Below are 21,807 nucleotides of genomic sequence, written 5' to 3'. Positions count from 1 at the left end.
CATTTAATTTATTTACTCATAAATTCGAATGGCATTTTTGGTTTTCAGTGACATTTTAAAAGCTAAGTGTTTATTTTTTAATTAATATACCTATATTCACTGACAAACAGATATCATACAAAAATGAATAGAAAACTAAAATTCAAATTTTAAAAATGTCAAATAATATATGTAACATTAAATTTTTAAAAAAGGAAATAATCTAGAACACAGAAATAAGCGAAACCACAAAAATTTTAAGTCTATTAATATTCTTAATAAAATTTAACAGGACATCATGTCCATAAAAATATGCTGCTTTAAAGTAAAATAATTAGACTTACAGAAAATAAAAACATGATTTTAAAAAATGGTATTCTATATAGCAGAATGGACACAGCTGGAATATGATTTAGTGAGCTAAGAAGAGTTATTCTTGAAACACAAAACATACATCATACACACACACAACTACAAGAAGAGTTAGAAGCCTTGGATAAATGATCTAGATGTTCTAATATCCACATAACAGGAAGACCAGAAAGAAAGAGCAACTACAATGAGTAAGAGGAAATAACCGAACACATAAGAGAGACTATCTAATCTATCCTACTTCAGGCACATCATGAGGAGGCAGGTTTCTTAGGAAAGGACAACAATGTTAGGAAAAATAGAAGGCAGCAGGAAAGAGGAAGACCAAATATGAGTCTACTGGAGCCGAGCAAGACTGCTGAGGACAAGACATCGTGGACATCACCCATTCATAAGGTTGCCAGGAATCGAAGCTGACTCAGCAGCATGTTGCACACATAAGAGAGAGAATGTTCAGAGAAAAAAATAAAATGCTAATGATAGCTGGCACTTAAGTGGTGCTTACAGTATACCAGACACTATTCTCAGCACTTTATATATTTTTAATATATAGCGATATATACATACATGCACATATATGCACATACATACATATACATGCATATATAGTGTAATTAACTATAATAAAAGTGTTATTATCCTGCTTTACAGATGAGGAAACTGAAGAAGACAGTGTTAAGTAAGTTAGCCAAGCTCACACAGCTCATAAGTGGATGAACAGGGAGTAAAACCCAAGCCATCATGCTTTAAGATATAGAATCTTCACCACTAAACCCTCAAGTCTTCCATTAATGGAGCCTCCTTTCTACCATTAAAGAACCTCTCATTAATGTGATAGGCAACATTAATTTTAAAAAGACTCATTCTAAGAGATATATATATGTAAATTATCTGAATTTAAATGATAAAAAAGAAAGTTTTAAAAGGTAACAGTGGAGAGAGGAAAGCTTTCCCTTGCACAAAAAACAAATAGATTCATATTAGATTTCAGATTGGTAACACTGGAATCTAAGAAGATAATGGAACAATAGCTTCAAAATTCTGAGAACATATGGAATATCTGTAAAAAGTTTACCTATTATTAATTACCATAATTTTTAAATGGTTAGGTTTGGGGTGATATTTTTGTTCACCTCCTTTGTACTTTTCTCTTTCATTTTACATTCTGATAATGAACATGTGTTTTGTTGAAGACAATCAAATTATTATTATAAAAATAAATACATAGACATGGACTAAATTAAATATGAAAGATGGAACTATAAATGTACTAGATAAATATAGTATAATATTTTCTCATTGAAGGGGATGTGGATAACAAAGATTGACCCCAAAAATACTTTTTAATAAAAAGAAGTAGTAAAGGAAAAGATTAACAAATTTCACTGCATAAAAAATGTTAAATTTTGATAGGACATAAGTTAAAAGATGTCTGATAGACTAGAAGAAAATATTTGTTATATATATAGCAAACAAAGACAATGTCTATAATATAAGCATTTTCTATAAATCAACAGAAAAATATTTTAAAGCACAAAATGAACAAGAAATATAAATATGCAATTCACAAAAGCACACATAGCACAAATAACCAATACCCACTCAGTCCTTCTTGTATTCAGGAAAAATACATAAGCAAGTAAGTAATGTACCATTTTTCACCCAACAAACTAACAAAAATTTAAAAGATTAATAATACATAATGTTGATTTCAGGATTAGGAAACAGCCAGGCTTATCCATGACTGAAGAGGATATAAATGGAACATTTTGGAAGGCTGTATTTCACTCTTACTTGCGAGCTACACAAGAGTCTAAAGGCCATGTCTGAATCGTCTTTGCAAGGAGACTGACTCATTCTCCACAGGTTATTGATGGGTTTCATCAGCTAGAGGCTGTCCCACAGAAGCTCCTACAGCAGCTGCCAACATTTCTGAAGTCAATACTAGAGCAAGAATTTTCCATCTGCTTTCCCAAATCTGATCAGATATAATGTAATATAATATCACCACAGATTCGTCTACATTTGACAATATTATTATTTTCATGCATGCATATGCAGTAGATTAGCCATTTCCTTGTTTTTGTTCTTAGTAAATCTGATATTAATTCAGTTCAACAATCACTGCTGATCAATGAATTGGGACTGAAGCCAACAAATTGGAAAGCAGTAGTAACGAGTCAGCAGGATATCGTGTTGCTTCTTCAAGCAAAACAATGGATCCTCATGTTATTTCTACCATCTCTGAAGGCAAGAAACAGAATCCCAGCCGAAGTGTGAAATAGTGTTTGGATTTCCATAGTGCTGCCTAGGTTATTTACAATTCCCTTCATCCTTCCCGCCTGTCCAGATGGCGTTCTTCTTTGCTTCCTAAAATGAGTTATGCTCACTGCCTTTATGATGCTAAAGACTTCATAAAGCTTCCTCTTTAGCTCCTCACCAACAGAAGTCATAAACGCTTACCTTTGCCGAATTATGCTGGGGTTAGCTGTCACTAGATGACTTTTGGATCCAACATCTTTAGTGTATTCACTTGACAAGGGAGGAAGATTGCATCTAGAGAAACAAGAACAAGCATTTGGGAATGATTTTCCTACTTTCAAATCATCAGTTATCATAACAAACAGGAATTTTTCTAAGGCTAGCTCGATTCACAAATGAAAGAAAACATCAGCCAGAGAGGTAAATGATCTATGAAAGGAAAGAGGTGTATTTAGAATGAATTTACTCCATTCAAAATATTTTTGAGGTGGGAGGACAGGAAGTATTAGACTTGAAATTAGAGCCCAGGAGGGTGTGGTACACTAGGGGACACAGGTCCTACACTGTTCTCTGCATACCTATAAACCTCAAGAGACAGAGGAGAATTGTATTTGTTTGTGTTTTTCCTCCCTTTCCCAAATTCTAAATTATAATAGTACATTCAGAACAAACTCTGCCTTGAATGTACTATTATAAAGTACGAAATCAAAGTATGCCCTTCTTTTGTGTACATGACTAATGTATGGGTTGATTACTGATGAAGTCATAATGATATGTCATCTAGAAAAATGTAATGATTCTCCACCATCTCAGTTCTGCCAAAGGAAAGTATATAGGTAATGTTTCCCTGGGGACAGAAATAGCGCACATGCGCGCACACACACACCTCCCACTCCACCCTGGTTTGCTTTCCTTGGCCACAATGTGTTATGAATGTTTACAATGGAAGAAATGGCAACTGCAAATCCAAATCCCATGGCTTGTCTGCCAGTGGGGAATTAGGCAAGTTAATTTATCTGTCTGGCCTCAGTTTGCCTATTATGCAAAATGAGGATAGTGACTTTGCCTTTCTAAGAAGGTTGTAAAGATTAAAGGAAGAAATGTATAAATAGTCCCTACCTTGGTGTCTCACACAGAGTAAAAGCTTAAGAATGCCACATACCAGAAGTGGCATATAAGTGTAATTTTACATAAATCTATTATTTATGACAACCCCAAATGAATCTACAGTTTCCATTAGTTTGTATTTTATTTCTGGGTCCTAATTTCTCCTCTCCACCCATATATCTAACCTGGCTCCTACCAAATCAGGGCGCATTGGTAACTTCTTATTACTTCCACACACTAAAGCATATTTATTTGTAGGTAAAGAGATCTTACAAATATTAATGTCTCTGCAGTTCCCCAACTGATACACCTTTCCTACAGATTTTCCCCAGAACATGCAATTGTCTGGGCACCCACTCAGCTGATCAGCTCAAGTTCCCAGATGTTGTTTCTTATTCACCCTGTGACCTCCACCCCCTCAGGGCATCCTAGGTGGAAACCTCTTCTCAGTTGATTTGGAAACTTCCTTTCACCCGTTCTTTGGTAACGTGATACTGGTTCTTCTGGCAGCTACCCACAGATAGTCAGCTAGTCAGTGAACTTTGCCGAGTGTCCACTGAGAACAAACACAATTCGCATTGTGGGGAGGCCAGGGGAAGCCAAGTCACAGAGCCTACTCTTGAGGCGTCTTTTGCCCAGTGGTCACACCACATCCCATGTGGTTTCTGAGGACCCTTAGGAGGGAGTGAACTTATGCATTAACAACCAGGCTCATCCGGCAGTGGTGCTGACTGTGGTCTTGTGACTTAATTGATCTTTTGCAAACATGAAGATAACTTCTAGGGTAAAACACAGGCTAAAATTTGGAGATTTGCCTCTTGAAGAAGCTTTGACCTTGGTGGTCCTTCATGACATTTGAGAATTCATAAGTTTATATTACAATTATAAATTCTGAATATTGCTAAGTGCTGTCTACCTGTTTTGTCACTATTAAATGAAGAAAGCACTTTGTTTTTCTGTGTGTTCCCTGTAGGCAGAACAATGGCTCATATGTCTAGGCTCCCTCATACCTCCTACCAGAGAAAAAACTCAAGAAAAACTTGCAAATACTGACTGCCAAATCCTACTACAGAGGAAAATGTTTAAAACAATAAAGACAGTATTTTAGAAATGCTTTTCTGTAAAATAATGAAATTATAGTTTGGTGTATCTGCTTTAAATTCCTTGGGTAAACTTTCTCTTCAAGTGAAAATGTCTATAACACACCCCTGTAGCTCCTTTCTTAGAAAAAGCACACTATTATTTTAGCTCCTCAACTTTTAAATTGATAATTACATAGATTTACATAAAGGTATATTTAATACAGTCAGATTGTTTCTAATAAGGCAAAACTATATGATAATGTTTCAAATTTTGTATTATCACTTGTAAGCACAATTAACAGATATCAATGGCTACAGTATCTTAGTAACTGTGCTCATAATCCTAAAAGATATAATCACAGAAATGATGAAAAATGAAATATTCTTTGAATTGGGATATGGAGGTGGGTGGAGAATAAGCATGATGGAGAGGAATCTTTAAATAGAAAAAAAAGCATAAAATTACTTTTTAAGTCTTATGTATACTTTAAGTATACAAAACACACCTGAGCATAATTCAAAGGCACCAAAATTATGTTGCTCTCATTTGTGTTCCTGAGCCTCCCAATTCCTAAGATGCTGTCACTCGTATCTCTGTCTTACAGACCTTCCAGATAAATTTTACTCTACAATATTATTTTTAAAGTTTTGTTTTTGGTTATAGAGCAAATGTTTACTTCAAAAAATGGCAAATTGATTTTTTAGCATTAGCAGTGTATTTGGAAATGTATAAGCAAAGAAAATTATGGCATTGTTATACTCTAGTCCCGAGAGACATTCTGAACTCCACTTTGGTATATCCCTGTGCAGAGACGAGGCTATGGCTGTGACTGCACCTGTCCCTAGATCCTACAGTCTAGAACTAGACATACTATGTGTTTCTAGTTACATTTACTCCCTAAATGTTGAATCTTGAACCATTTTAATTTTCTAAAGGTACCCCAAAATGTGTAGTAAGCAGCCATTTATAAATAGATCGATAAATGGTCCAATAATTTTAAACAACTTATCAAATTTAATTACTTCCATACTGTAGGCCATAAATGAGGGTTTTAAAAAATTCAAATATGTTATGAAAATAGCATTATCCTTGAAATTAAATTAAAGGCACATCGACACGTGGCGCTAGTTATGATGCTATCTTCTTCGAATCCTTTTCAATCCTCACTGCCCTCATCTGTTTGTTACCATTACGCTTACTACTGTGCTGGGGACTCTAATCACAGGATCTCACCAATTCTGAACTTGAATATATCAATGCCAGATTGTATACAACTCAAACTCAGTCTGGTTTATTTGTAATAAATACAGCCTCATAAGATAACCCCCTAAGACACTTAGGTCTAGTCTTCAACTAGAAATATCTATCTTCAACTTTAAAATATCCATCTTCCTAAATGTAGTGGCACCCACATACACACTCAGGAATAATATTGGGTTGGCCAAAAAGGCCACATGATTTTTTCTTAAAATAAAAGACATGTTTCATTTTTACTAATAATTTTATTGATTGTAATATTTTGAGTATGTCAGCTGCCTCCCATCTGGTATAATGTTGATTGTTTTCAAGGTCTCTATCTCATCACTCTCAACTTCAACTGGTCTACCCGACCATGGAGTATCGTCCAGTGAGAAATCTCCAGCACAAAACTTCGCAAACCACTTTTGACACATTCATTTAGTCACAGCACGTTCTCAATATACTGAACAATTCTTTTGCATTTCCATTGCATTTTTACCTTTCTTGAAATAATAAAGCATAATATACCATAAATGTTACATATTTTCTATTTTCACTATTAAAATGGCTACACAAAAATTCACCGAACTTGATGTTTTTCTTTTTTTACATACATGCTGATATGACAGCTGTCACAATACAATCTAACAAAATTATTTTGAATGAAGTTAAAAACAACTAAGCACTGCTAGGCCCATCTTACAGAAAAATAGCAAACAAATATTTTGGCCAACACAATATAAAAAGACATTTATTGTACTGCTTCCTTCTGCATTTCTTTAAGACCTCTTAAAGTCATTTAACTTCCCTAAATCTGTGAGCATAATATTATCCATTCCTTCTTCCTTACATTGCTTTTGGAAAGAAAAAATGAATTTATAATCAAGAGCAATTTCAAAGTTTAAACTAGGCTACATTAACTGTGTTACAATGACATAGTATTCATACAATCACAGATAGAATCGGAGTTTCTACAGTGGGAAGGCCTGAGGAATTGCCTGCTCCCACCTCCTGAAGTACATTAGAAAGCTGAGCCCCAGGAAAGGTAAAGTGACTTACTGTGGGTTATAGAGCTGGTTTGTGGTGAGGGCCTGCCCTCCTACCTCCCTTTCTTTGCTGGTTTCTCAGCCTCTGCCTAATGCCAACGTACTGAAGTGAGTACCGGAATTTGCCCCAGGGTCTCTGTTCTCCTGTCTGTCCTCTTCAGGCCACTGTTTCCACCTCTGTGGCTGGAATACGTCTCTGCCCGCCCCGCCCCCCCAAACCACTCTTATGACTCTGTGCTGCTGGCCCTTGGTGCCTTTCCGACACTAAAGCCTTGCAAAAGGCTATTCCTCTGCCAAGGGTGGATTGGCTCATCCCAGACACCACTTTTCCCCAGAAAGTCCCAGCTATGCTCCCCGCTCCTGCAGCTGTCTGTCTGTCTCTGAATTACCCCATCTCAGCACTAGCACACCTCCAGGTTTGAAGCCCATGACAGACTTGTTCAACATGCCATTTCCAGGTCTGGCTAAGGCCTAATACAGTGTAGGCACCCGATAAACAGAAGTTATATTGACTTGAATGAACAGAACTATATTTTTATCTTCTCTTATTTTCTTATTTATACAATAATAATAATAATAAATAATTGCAACGGAGAAGAAAATGCTGTCCTACATAGGAAAAACTATGGCAGGACATCTCCTTGAAGGGAAGACGGATATAAAAGGATCTCCCCGTTCTGCTGCAGGCTTCACCTGTGAGAAAAAAATTCTCTGGAAGCCCAAGCCCTGATTGGTATAGTTCAGTTGGTTGGGCATTGTCCTGCAAAGCCAAAGGTCATGGGTGTGATTTCCAGGCCGGGGCACATATTTGGGTTGCAGGTTCAGCCCTTAGTTGGGGCATGTGTGAGAGGCAACTGATTGATGTTTCTCTCTCATATCAGTGTTTCTCTTCCTCTTTTTCTTCCCTAGTTCCTTTTTTCTCTAAAAATATATAAATAAAATCTTTTAAGAAAAGAAACCTAACTTTCTTTCGGAGAGCAAATCTGGTCCTCCCCCCTGTACATGGCTTCCCCTGAAATACTCTCAGAGTTTTTACTTTCTCCTTCTCCGCTTAGCTCAGAGCTCAAAAGTGGTTTAGTGTTCTCTTACCTACTTTTTGCCACTTGGACTTTTACTATTATTCTTAAAAGTGAACACAAAACCCAAATCCCCCTCCTTCTTTTGCTCAGGTTTCCATCCTCTGAGTTCCTTCAATATTTTCATTAACAAATGTCTTCATTTTCCACAACACTCTGAGCATCCCCGGAGAAGGTAAGCTCCCAATCACATGCCCCAGCAAGCCATTCTTTGACTTTAGCTCTTATATCCCACATCTCTCTCATCCTCACCACACACCCCTAGAAGGCTCTAGAGGACCCCAGCATTTGCCCCATGTGGTTCCTCCCTCCCTCTCTCCGTGCCTTTCAGGGCCCACTTCCTGGCCAGCCAGACGTCAAGGTGTGTCACTGCGCACGCTCTCCAGCCAGGACCCTACATGCTGTCACTCTCTGTCCTTCTTTCCTTTCACTCAGACAACCCTCAACTTGTCTGAGTTGAGGAGTCAATTCAGTCACATGCTGTCCTTACTTCTTGTCAAAATCACCTAACAGGACAGGTCGGTGCCACTACAGTGCGATGGTCTCCACCCTTGGCTGGAGGTGTTTTAGCAATCCTTTTCCTTGCTGCTGCAGAAGCCTCCTGTTTCCTGCTGGAGGTGATGCGCACATCGCCACTCTGCTCGGTCCTTTACTCCAAGCTTACTCCTTGCTCAAAATGTATTCCTTCTCCTGCTTCCAGTTCCTCATCAGGCACAGAGCAAATCCCTCTGCAAATCTTACCTGCTACTTACAAATACTTTTATAAAAGAACAAAGAACAGTATAAAGTGAAATGAATAAATTAAAGTGTTTATTTATAGAGAGTCAGTCTTCAGAAAAATGTTTAAAGTTTTAGTTGCCCAGCTGGGTAATCTAAAATAAAATCTGCGAGTTTGCACTTCAGGGGTCTGCCCAAGACTTCTGAACCTTCCTCTGCTTGGTACTTCCTTGGGGCAGGTTCTCTTACTCCCCTGGCCCTTCTCCTGAACTCACGTGTATAGGAACTTGAAGGGAAGCTAAAGAGCAGCTACAACTGATTAATCCCAAGTGACTAGTTTCGAAAGGCCCCAGGGCTTGCGGGAGGGGTGGGGAGAAGGAGGAAAGTCAGAGGCCACGCTGTGGGTGCTCTCTCTTACCGCATGACAAAATTTGCTTCATCTATTTGACGGCCACAGCCACTCTTCTTCAGAATCCCACCATTTCCCACCACCGCACATTTCTTCAAGGGCAGCTGGAATGGGGTTGCCTAGCAACAGAAAACAAGGCGGGTTTTCACTGCAGAGAACATACAACTGCTCACAACATCATTGTTTACAGCAGACCCTTTGGAGGAATTTGACTGAAGGCTGGGCAGAGTGAAGAGAACATGTAGAAAGAAAGATGCAAGAAGTTTGTAAGGAACAAACTAGCCTGTTCCTTTGGAAAAAAAAAACAAAACACTAACTCTCTGAAGTGTATTTAAATAAACACTTTTCTGTATCAAATTGGCCATGCACACAGTAGTGTCTGCTAGGGAAAAAAGAAAAACCCAAGCTACACATAGAAATATTTTTAAAGGCATTAAACTGGGAACAAACTCAAATACAATTTCATTTATTCATACAATTGGTTATATTCACTCAACAAATGTTGCTGAGCATTTCTTATGCTAACTCTTATGAATTGATACAAGGATACAGAAGTCACAGGCCTCAGGATTCACAATCTGGGACATGAGGAGAGTGTGAACAGACATACTTATGTAACAGACTCTAATGTAATGCTGAAATCGCTGTAGGAAAGGTCTGCTCCAAACACTGTGGAGAATCTTATAGAAGGGAAAGAAGTCATTTCTGCCCAGTCGGCTCAGGGAAAGCCTTTTTACTTGTGATGAATCTTAAAGGATGAGCAGTTTGACCAGGCAGAGAAAGCAGCCTAAACAAAGGCACAAAAGTATGCTGAGAGCCAATGCTGTGTTTATGAGCAACTAAACATGCTGGGTAGGTCTGTCTAGAACTTAGGAGGCACTGAGAAGCAAGTGACTTATAACTGAACCAGACAGCATGTGACTTTCTTTCTGCAGACATGGAACTGGACTGCAAAGAAAATATTCACTGTACCTGAGTGTTCTGAAGTTCTATTTATAGCACCAGGGAATATCAAAACCCAGCACCAGGCCCTGAAAGTGAAATGCGTCATTTGGTCTCTCAGCTAGATCAGCAAGAACCACCAGGTACAGAATCTCCTGCTTGCTGAAACAGTGCATAATGGCTGGGGTTCTTCGAGCGACTGTACTGTATATAACTGTACATAAAATAACTACAGTGATATTAAGTAGGCCATCCTGGATGAGTCTGAAGTAAATAATATGGACTATACCAAAAGAATAAATATTGACTAGAATAAATACATGAGTGTAGAATATAAAAACCTTGGCCAGGCATAAAATAATTAAACAAGAAAAAAGATTAGAGAAATCTTTGTGCCCCTAGCAGCTGGGATAAGCTTTTAATGCAGTACAAGAGGACAGCTTTACTTCCTTGGTTTCTAGTATGTCAAAGGAACAACCCAGAGCTATGAAAATACAGTTGAGAACGGCACAGTACTTAAAGTGTAAAGTCTAAGCACTTGCCTGCAGAGAGTTAAGAATTCCCTGCATGAACACAACACCGATGCCTCGTGTGAACTCCAGAGCAGGATACCCAGAGGAGGGGAGGGCAAAGGTCAGCACTTTAACACATCCAGGATGATCAAGGATGATCCAGGATGATCCAGGATGATATGTGGCATTTTTGTCAGTCACTCCTGAGATTGGCAGGGGCGGGGGGGCGAGCAGGGGTTGAAACCAACAGTTGAAGCTCATTAATTAGATTTATAAATTCTTACATAAGATTTAGGTATTTATGCTCAAGTCAGCTATTCCATGTATTGCACAAGTATCTACTAAGTGCCTACTATTCCAGGAATTGTCCTGGGTGGCAGAGAAATAAGTAATAATCCCTGTCTCCCTGGAGGGTAATTCTAGTGGGGAAATGGATGATACATAAAGATAAATGAGTAAAATGAACAGCACATCAGGTGGTGAAATGGGCTGTGGAGGGAGCAAAATCCTTGGCAGCAGAGGATCAGGAAATGCTTTTGAAGAGGACCTGTGATTTAAATAGGTGGGCAGGGAGGAACTCAAAGGAGTCCGTAAGCAAATCCCTGACGGAGATGAGGTTGTGAGCCTTACAGATACTGGTGGAACCTGTGGTAGAGACCTTGAGGAGGAAACATTCTGGGGTTTGAAAAAAACAGCAAAGAGCCCCCTGTGTCTGGAGATGGGTAACAAGGGAGACAGTAGGAGAGAACAGGGAGTTCACTAGTGGAGACGTTGGGGAACAAATTCTATAGGGCCTTGTAGTGTATGGTGAAGGCTTTGAGTTTTATTCTAAGATGACAATCAAGCCACTGAATGGTGAGCAAAGGAATGATAATATGCCATATTTTGGAACAATCACTTGCTGCTGTGTGAATAGGCTATAGGATATCATGGGCAGAAAAAAGAGACCAGGTAGGAGTCTCCTATTACAGAAGACTAGATTCTGGTGGTTTAGACTAGAGTGATAACAGTGAGGGTAGTGAGAGGTAAGCAGATTCTGGAGATATTCTGGAAGAAGAGCTGACTGGATTTACTGATGCAATGGAAATAGGTAAGGTAAGAGAACGAGAGACATCAAGCATCATGCCAAGGTTTTTGGCTTGAACAATTGTGAAGATGGACTTGCCATTTATTAAGATATGGAAGATTACAAGAGGGGTAGGTTTTAGGTAGATGACCTGGAGCTTAATTTTAAATATGTCAAATGTGAGATGCCCATTGGACAGTTTAGAGGCAAAGTCAATTAGGTAATTGGATATATGAGAATACAGTGAGAAAACTGGTCTTTCCTGGAGATAGAAAGTTGGGAGTGATCAGCATACAATAGGTATTTAAAGTTAGGCAACTAGATGGTGAATGAGTGTTGTCAGAGAAGAGAAGAGGTCTCAGACCTGAATCTTGGGGCAACCCTCAGAAGACTGAGGAGAGATCAGTAAAGGAGACTGAGAAAGTGTGACCAAGGGAATAGGAGAAGATAACAGAAAGTGTGGTGTCTCGGAAGCCAAGTGAAAAAATGTATCTCAAGAAGGAAGGTGAAAAATTGCATCAAGTGCTATGATAGATTAAGTAGGAAAACAGCTGAAAATTACCACTGGATTTAGCAACATGGAGGTCACTGGTAACTTTAACAAGGACAGATTAGGTTCAATAGTGAGGACAGAATACTGATCTGAATTCAGTGAGTTATATACATATATTTGAATACACTACAGTTTATTTGAAAAGTGTGGGCTCACTCATCCTCAACTAGTATTTCCTTTGTTAGATGCCCCCTCGTTATTCTAAGAGAGGTCCTAGAACAAAGATGACTGGTAATCCCGTTTCCAGGCAAGAATCTGGGCCCAGAGCAAGCAGCTCTGGGAAGCGGCAACAGCAGTAGCATCAACCTCAGTGCTAGCACTACCCGCTAATGTCCAGGTGGTAGGGTTGTGGGATTGTGGGGCAGCCTGTCTGACCCTTTGGGACTCTACTTCCTGTCTCTAAAGGGGGATAAAGCTACACAGGATTTTTTGTTGTTGTTGCCTTTTTTTTCCTTTTTTTAGAGAGAGAGAGAGAAAGGTGGGGAGGGATGGAAACATCAATTTGTTGTTCCACTTATTTATACCTTCATTGGTTGATTCTTGTATGTGCCCTGACCGGGGATCAAACCCACAGCTCTGGTGTATCAGGATGGCGCTCTACCAAATGAGCTATTCGGCCAGGGCATGAGAGAGATGATATATGTAAGCCACCTCTCAGAGCCACTGGTATGGTCATCCACTCATCTTCCTTCACTTCTTTCATCCCTTTCCTCCTTCCGGCAGAGTTTACTAACTTGTTCAAGCTGTGAAATACCTAGAGTCCATGGGTTTGGTGGATACATGGTAAAACAGTGATTTATCTAACGCTGTCTTAACAATTGGAATAGGTTACTATCAGAACATTTAACTATTAAACCAATAAACTCAAAAAATGTAAGCCCTCCAACAAATGCACAATGAGAAAAACTAAAGCCATTTCTGAGTTTTTTCCTGGCAATATTCATTTACTACTTCTTCATTTGGTCAATTTGTAGCACTCACACAAGCAATTTCATTTCAATAAATATTCCTTCAGTGCCTAAGTTCACTCTTCTGGGCATTGGTAACACATCAGTGAACAATAAGAAATCACTGATGCATTACAGAGAGAAAAATTTTAATTGAAAAAATACTGAAATTTTAAAAAACTAATTGCAGTAATATCATTATGCTAGTTTAGAGCACAGAATATCTCAACTTGACAATGGCCAATACTTACCAGAACAGTATATAAACAAGGCATTCTCTTTTTTGGGTATACTGCATAGCGAGAACTTTTAATCACCCAATTGCACATGAATATTATGATTTTTGGCAAGAAGTACTTTTGTTAAGAAACTCCATCCTTTCTCCTCAAAGGTACCTTCATGTGCCCAGGCAAGTAAATATCTATTAGATCTGAGACTATAGTACACTATTTCTGCTAACTTTAAAAACTACTACTCTGAGTGAAAAGATGAACTAGGCAGATTGACTACAGCAATGGGCTCAAACTGTTGCTCAAATTCAAATTCATCTTACAGATCTTTGTCCAAATATTTTCACCTATCACTCTGCCCATCTTTTTAATGAGCATATTATTCAATATATTAATCATCTAAATTCAGATTCTGGTTTGCCAGGTCCCTCAAATTCTAAGTGCTTCAATGGAAGTCAAGAATGGTAATAACTATCCCATGTATCTCCCAGTATGATAATAAGAATTAGAAAAAGGTGAGGTATTGAACTTCAGAAAACTCTGAAGTCCTATATCAATGTATGATGTGAGTATATTATAACACACTAAAAAATTGAACTCTATGGGAAAATATCATTGTATTGCTAGACCAGTGCCATTTATCTTTTTGTGAGATACTTTCAATTTCAAAGATTTATGTAGATTTTGAACAAAAATTTTTTTATCATTGGCCCTTTGAGAGTATATCTCCTACTTCAATCAACCGATGAGTTTTTAAATGTACATTTTGTATGATTCATTGCAGGTAACATATCTTTTTGCTCTACTCTCTATATCCAAACAAAGCACAGAAGACCAACAATATGTTCAATAAGTTAATCATTTAATCATCAGATTTATGTTGAGCATCTAATCAATTTTCAATACCTGACCTAAAATCATTTACTTAATATCTTGATGGATATATAATTTAATCCCCCAAATTAAACAACAAATGTGAGCCCCACCACTATCTAAATACAAGCCAATTAATAAAACCATTCAGAATCTTGCTTCTGACATACCCCTCGTCCTTACCATCATCCAACAACCTACATAGCCTTTGTTTCTTCTTAAATAGCTCTGATGCCTAATTTTCCTTCCCATTCAACAACTATTTGTTGAGCACCTATTATGGACCACCAGGAACTGTTCTGGATACTGGGAATACACTAGTGAACAAAATAGACACACACCCGCACCCCACTTGTGGAGCTGATATTCTACCAGGACTAACAGGATATCCCTGGGGAATATACCCCAAGGAATATCCCTGGGGAAGTAACACTGAGATCTGAGGTCAGAAGTTTAGACATAAGAAAAGTAGTAGAGGTTTCTATTCTGTTAGATAACTTTAGGAAGGTTAAATAAAAAGGCAAAAGTTAGGGCCTTTGAGGTTTTATGGCATGAATAGAGGTAAAAAGACATTATTGGCTAGAAGACTTTTTTGAAAACTAACCACCAATGCAAACTCTGAAAGAATTCCTGGTTGACAATATGATATTTGGAAGAATATTATTAAAATCTGGATAATTTATACCTTGGTGTTTATTTTTTTGTGCCACATGTAAGTAGCTCCTGAGTATCCCAGAATAGCTTTTACAATTAAGTGAATGAAACATTATTTACCAGTCATTTCCAAAGCCAGATACCTCAGTTCACCCTCCTACTTCACCCTCCTCTTCATGTGTAATCCACACAAGGCAGCAGAGCACTAAGAGGCAGTGACCAGTATGATCATGCCTGCTCATCTTCCATCCCGTAGACCTAACTAGATGTCTTGAATGAAAATTATACTGCCTCTCTAAGCAACCAAGTTAGCAACTGTCCTCACCAATTGTGTTTGAGTTTGAGCATGACTTGGGGCGAGGAGGGGAGAAGTTAGGAGGTGCATGGAGAAAAAGAAACATGTAAACCATTTAGTAGAAAGAGAACTGAATTAAACAATGCCGTGATAACTACATTCACAGGAATACTCAACATTTTGGTAAAAGAAAGTACCTCTGATTACAAATTAAATTACAATAGTCTTTGAAAGAGGATAGCTTTGAGGCATGTCTACAATATGAAAAATTAGCATCATGCATTGATACAAAATCAGAATCAAAGAACAAAAAGTGTTCAAAAGAACAAGAGCAGAAATTAAGAGGCAGGCTATAATGTCCCTGCATCCAAGTTATAAAAACTCGATAACCTTGAATCTAGGAATCTTGGGAGTACAAGGAAGCCAAAAAGTTTTGAAGTCCCAGAAGCAGCCTACTAAAGATTCCATCTCCAGTGAACCTCGGCTAGAAACAATCTAAGTCCCGAACAGATGGGAGGAGGTGCTAAACCACACACCTTTATGAGAATTGAACAACAGACTAAGTCAGATTAAGCAGACTAGTAGCCAATTAAATATCTTTATTTCAAGAATTTATCTAAGCAACAAACTTATATTTTTAAATGCTCACTTACTTTTGAAGATGACAACAGATTCTTGTGTTTTAAATTTAATACAGGATATATCAGATACTATCAGATATCTCTCACCATACTGCCCTGCTTCAATATTGATTTCTCAGATGCACCAAATAACTTTTTCACCTCCCTTGTTCTAGCTTCCCTCTACCACTCCCTGCTCCTGTTTGACAAGTAACCTACATTTCATGCCTTGGTGCTTTTATACTTGGGGGAAAGGAGAAATGCCATAAATATTTCTGAATAAACATTGTTTCATAGCTTTAAAAAAAGTGAGACTTTCAAGCTAAATTTTGCTGATTTTGTTACACAGGTAATTTTACCTCTTAGCTAAAAGAGTTGGCTCTTTTATTTTCATACGTCAAAATTCAAAGAAAAATTATTTGTTTTTGTTTGTTTTGCTTTACTGCACCGTCCAAACTCTTTGATAGGAAGGGGGAGCCAAGCAGTTGTGTTTGGAAGTTAGCAAAATTATCAAACCATTCAGTATTTAGAACACCATCAAGCACCACTATTAAGAGGAATCAATGTCATTGTTAGATGTGGGTCTCAAATCTTAGTAGAAAAGCAAAGATTTTGATTTGCAATCCTTCAGAGCGGCCTGAAAAGCCGTCACTAAGTGCCAGCTGCTATTAGTCACAATGTCAAAACATACGTTTGCCCTTATTGATGAAATCTCAAGCTTTTGTCCATAAGAACATGAACTCACATATTTAATTGCAGTCTCAGCCATTCATTTCTATGTACCTTCACCCACATATCCACATAGACTCCCACACATAATTATGTTGCACCCCCACACATAATTTCTCACCCATATGTTAATTAAATCCTCAACCTAGGCATCTAAATACACCCCCTGCCTCACATCTAATTACAATCCCCCTCTTATGAATGTAATTACACCATTCAGCCACCCACCTAATTATGCCCTCCTTGACATATTTAATTGTACTGCCCTGCTCAAGGACCTGCTTACATTCTAACCAGTGCATCAATTAAGTCCCCAACCTTTAACAATATCCTTGAGATGCACAGCTCTCTATCTCTGTGCCCTATTTTATTATTTCAGCTAAAGATGACAACTTCCCACAAGTGAATTAGTTCTAAGCATGGTGCCCAGGTAAACAGGCAAGATAATGAAAGATACAGCTAAATCAAAAACAGCTTTGGTCCTTCCCAGTAAATAAGCAACTTTGTATTTACTTTTTCAGTCATTTAACTAGCCCCTTGGATGTTCAAATTAAAATTTCAGCTGTTTTCTTACTTTATATGCATATGCATTTTTATGATGAAAATGTCCAGTAAGTAATTTACCTCAGAGACAAATGCTTCTCATTACAGATATTATTGCATCCTTAAAAACACATTACCCAAAACTTTGCCTGGGGATAAATATTTATAAGTACTAATTATAGAATATTTGCACACCCCTAACATTAAAGGAAGTTGTAACTGTTCTTCAAATAGATGAACTATTTGCTGAAATTTCCCAAACACTATTGCTCGGATTTATATTCCCATTTCCACTAATAAAATTGGGATTTTGAAAGGATATATGCAGTATTAATATTCTTTGTACATAGGATGCATCTCTGAAAATTGAATGGTGTGAATATTTATATAATGGGTACTATTTCCCTATTAAAATGTTTACTCAATCAATTTTAAAAAATAACAAGCATTGCAGGGAGTATTACGTATTTTTCACATATTATGTGTTATTCTGCGTATGACTTCAGAAACCAAATATAACATTCGTTTGTGTGACTAGTCAGCAGATTCATTAAACATTTCATTATCCATTCCTGGTTAAGTGGAATTCGTTACTCATGTTGTTTCTGACCTATGAATGCCAAAACAGTGAGGAAGGCTATGACCATACTTTAGGCCTGAAGTTGGCCACATTACAAGAGCTCTCAAAACTGCGGGGTACTTTTTCATAGTGGAATAAAAAGGAAATGTGGGGAACATGCAGAACTTTTCAAAGGCACTGGCTAGTAATTCTTAGGAGTGGAGCAGAAAATGGCCACAGCAGCAGCAGGAACTAAGCCTCATGACACCGCTAAACTTCGTATTCTCAACTCCAGAGATGGAAGTGCTACTGAGGGACCCTTTTCCTGTGGATACAGTGTGTCTTCTGTTTGGGAGCATGGTCCTAGAGCCTGCCTGCCTGCCTGCATCCATGCTTAATCTTTGCTCCATGACCCCCGGCAAGGTATTTATCCTTAGTGTCTTAGCCTTCTCATTTGTAATAATGGCCCGCACCTTGTGCAGTTGTTGTGAGGATTAAATGAGTTCTGTGTGGCACAAGGTAAGGGATCAATAACAGTTATTTTTATTTGCAGTGGGGGAACATTTTCTCAGCAACACAGTCTAGAGACCTGGGAGTCAATTTTGCCCATCTCTTAATATTGTCCTAACACCTCCTCTACGGGGACTCTTCTGTTTTCCTCTCTCCACCTTCACTGTACATGCAGGGTGGGCAAAAGTAGGTCTACAGTTGTGAGTATACGAAACAGAGTTTATTCTTGTATTATTATTTATTATTGTATTATTTTTGGTAAGAACAACTGTAAACTACTTTTGCCCCACCCTATATAAAAAAATGGCTTATAACTTAGTCACCTTCTAATTGTTGCCTATCGTCCATCCTTCACTCTCACATGCTAGTTATTCTTCTAAAATGAAGGTGATAGTATCACAGGTGTTTGCAACGTCCAAACACATCAAATTATGCACATTAAATACGCGCAGTCCTTCATATATAGATTATCTCTCAATAAATCTTTAAATAAACAAAAGGTAGTACAGATCACTCCTTATTTTTAAAATGTGCAAAATGTGTCATGTTCACCCCTTTCCATAGACAAAAACTATTGAGATCTTCACTGAGGCTCTCAGGACCCACCGAGAGCCCAAACCCCCACTCATTTTTTTTCTCCCACTACATCATCTACATTCCCAAGATTCCCTCCACACCATTTTATTGACTTGTATTTCCTCCAACATAGTCTGAACTCCTTGTCTCCCTGCTTTTGTTGAGGATGCTAAAATGCCTCCTCCCCTCCATTCCCCTAGTTTCCCAACTCCATTTTCCACCTACCACATTATTTTTCATCCTTAAGAGCTGTAAAGTGCCTGCAAATATTGTGTTCAATAAGATCCCCTACAAATTCAAGGAATGCTCAAAAAATGAAACAGATCAGAGGAACATTAAAATTCATTTGTGCTCAATGAGTCATGAGAATTATGTACTAAGCTGTGCACAGTGGCTTCTAAATATATGTGCAATTGAATCAAATCATTTCTTCAATACTTCAGAGACTTTCAAAGTTATTATCGTTGGTGTTATTTTGTTTGTCTCACAATGAAAGTCAAGATCACATGCAGAAAAACCCCATTAAACAACAAAAATAAAACAACAAAAGATGCTCTTTGAGGTAGGGGGTGGGTGCCCCTCCCTGATCTCTTGGCTTCTCTCTTACTTCTGAAAGTGACACTTAGACACCCCAAGAAATTTTTGGTGCAGAAAACCACTCATCTAATCAAACTCCAGGTTTTTTCAGAAATGAACTATAAATATCAAGCACATTTCAGTTAAGAACATGTGGCAGGTGTTTACTGAATGACAACCAACCACATACCAGTCACTGTAAGAGGTGTTGGGGCAAAAACCCTGACTCTGAATTCAATGTTTGTTCCACTAAAATGTAGTATGAATTCAGATATATATTTTATTTTCAACTATAAATAATATGCAATTACTCAATAATGCAGCTTATTGCTAAACTGTTAATCCAAGTTAACTGATTAAGCACCTGAACTAGCAGGACCAGGATCAACTGCCTGTTGGTTAACCATTAATTAGTATTAACAAAGATTGTCTCATACATAACTTCCATTTTAAAATAAAGAAATCAAGCAGAGAATATTCTCTTTGAGAAGACCTGGCCCCTGCTGCTTCCCTACCTCCCAGCCCCTCCCTATAAACAGTATCCATGATCCTTTCTGGTGAGATAATGGAAAGAAGTTTCCAGAGCATCCTTTTCTTCTGGCACCCTTCCTTAACCATCTCTTAAGACTCCTGCATACAAGCCTCCAATCAGCTGGATTTGATAGCCTCTAAATTCCCCACTCATAGAGCCACATATGCTTATTTCTCCCTACCTGCTTGGAGTATCTTTTCCCTTCTTTTCATAATGAAACCCACATAGATCAACATCACTCTGAAATGCATATAAAAGATTCATATTTTTGGTCCCACCTCAGCCCTCTTGAAATGGAATCTCTGGGTAGAGCGTGGAAAGCTGAAAAGTTCCCCTACGCAATTCACGTGCACAGTGACGTTTGTGACCCACTAGATCTTACCACCTTTCAATTACAACTTAAGGTCCCCTCTTCCCAGAACTTTTCCTGACCAATATCACCTACTGGAATCGGCATCCACAATCCTGCCCATTGCCCTCCCCTCCGGCCCCCCAAAAAAACAGACAACACTGTCATTCCTTCTAACCAGATAGTCTAGGCACTTAGCATTTGGGACCGGGTGCTAGCCATTGTTTTTTGTATGTGCCCATCATCCACAAAGGGAGAATAAGATGCTCAAGGGTGTGAATCATGTCTAGTAACTCTTAGTGTCCTCAATTGTGAATTATGACCACAGCAAGCACACAGATGTTTTCACTGATTAACTGACCCCCCCCCAAAATGCCAGAAATATAAGCAAACGAAGCAAGTCTGTTCACTTTTCAGACCACTGGTATGAAGACTAAGGGTATATAGATGAGCTAAGAGAGTGTGGAACTCAAGAGTTGCAAAATCAAATACCTACAGGCTCCAGGCAGAGAGCATGAGCCAGCGGAAGGAAGATACCGCAGGGAGGGCTCAGGACTGCGGTTAGCAGGGGACAGGACTAAACCACAGAGGTCGGGCGTTTCTCCTGCCCTGTGGATGAACAAGGGATATTCTGATTTTTCTTTCCAAGTGACACTAAAAATCCAGATTTTTATGTGACATCTCCTAGTTTTTAATATGGCAAATACAGTTCAAATGATTTTTTTGAAACAATAGAAGTCAAAACACACGTCACGGCCAGTTTTGGCTTGCAGGTAGCCAGTCTGCATTTCCTGCTCCAGAACCCAGACAGAGCCCTGGCTGGCTTATATTTATTTAAAGAGTGGGAGGTTAGAGATGAGTATAAATCTTAAATTATTCAAAAACATGTAGGAAAAAAATACATGTTTTAGGGAATTTTTAACCAAAGATTTAGAGAGACCTTCTCCTTGCCAGGCCCAAATGAAACAATTGGGCTTTTCAAAAGGCTGTTTGTGAAAAATTCAGGATTCTAAGAGACAAAGAACAGACCAAAGGGTCCTTGGAAAGTCTCCCTAATTTCAGTTCAAAATTACATTAAGGAATATTCAGCTACTACCTACGGTGATTTCTCAGCCCTCTGTGGCTGAGGCTTCTTACCCTAACCACCTTGTTTTCTCACCAAAATGGAATCGTCACTGACCTGATACATATAACCTTGAACATTTGTCCAATTATTTACTTAAGAAAAATCCTTAGATGTGGAATTGCTGATTAAGATGATAAGCATATATTTAAGGCTTTTGATACACATTGCTGTATGACTCACCAGAAAAATTGTACCAGGTTCATTGGTACCATTGTGCCTGAGAGCATCTACTTTTCAGCCTCCTCATCTGGCTGCTGGGAAACAACTTGCATCATATCAATAAATTTCAGCAGCAGAGCAAGTATTCATCTACTTCCATGAGAAA

At 38.3% G+C, this 21,807-nt stretch overlaps 1 protein-coding gene across 1 annotated transcript in view; it reads right to left on the bottom strand.

The window, feature by feature from the left end:
* ST8SIA1 (ST8 alpha-N-acetyl-neuraminide alpha-2,8-sialyltransferase 1) overlaps nt 1-21,807 on the bottom strand; it is a 123,264-nt gene that overhangs the window by 38,201 nt on the left and 63,256 nt on the right. Inside the window, exons 3-4 of the mRNA XM_054591339.1 lie at nt 9,300-9,409; nt 2,815-2,907 (exon numbers count right to left, since the gene is read on the bottom strand). Of these exons, the coding sequence (XP_054447314.1) occupies nt 2,815-2,907; nt 9,300-9,409 (203 nt within the window). The remainder of the gene's footprint in view (nt 1-2,814; nt 2,908-9,299; nt 9,410-21,807) is intronic.

The sequence above is a fragment of the Pteronotus mesoamericanus genome, unplaced genomic scaffold (genome assembly GCF_021234165.1).
Source record: "Pteronotus mesoamericanus isolate MK-2021 breed Mesoamerican mustached bat unplaced genomic scaffold, CSHL_Meso_final scaffold_21, whole genome shotgun sequence".
Taxonomy (NCBI): domain Eukaryota; kingdom Metazoa; phylum Chordata; class Mammalia; order Chiroptera; family Mormoopidae; genus Pteronotus; species Pteronotus mesoamericanus.
The sequence above is the reverse complement of the archived record's forward strand: the minus strand, read 5'-3'. Positions and strand labels throughout refer to the sequence as shown.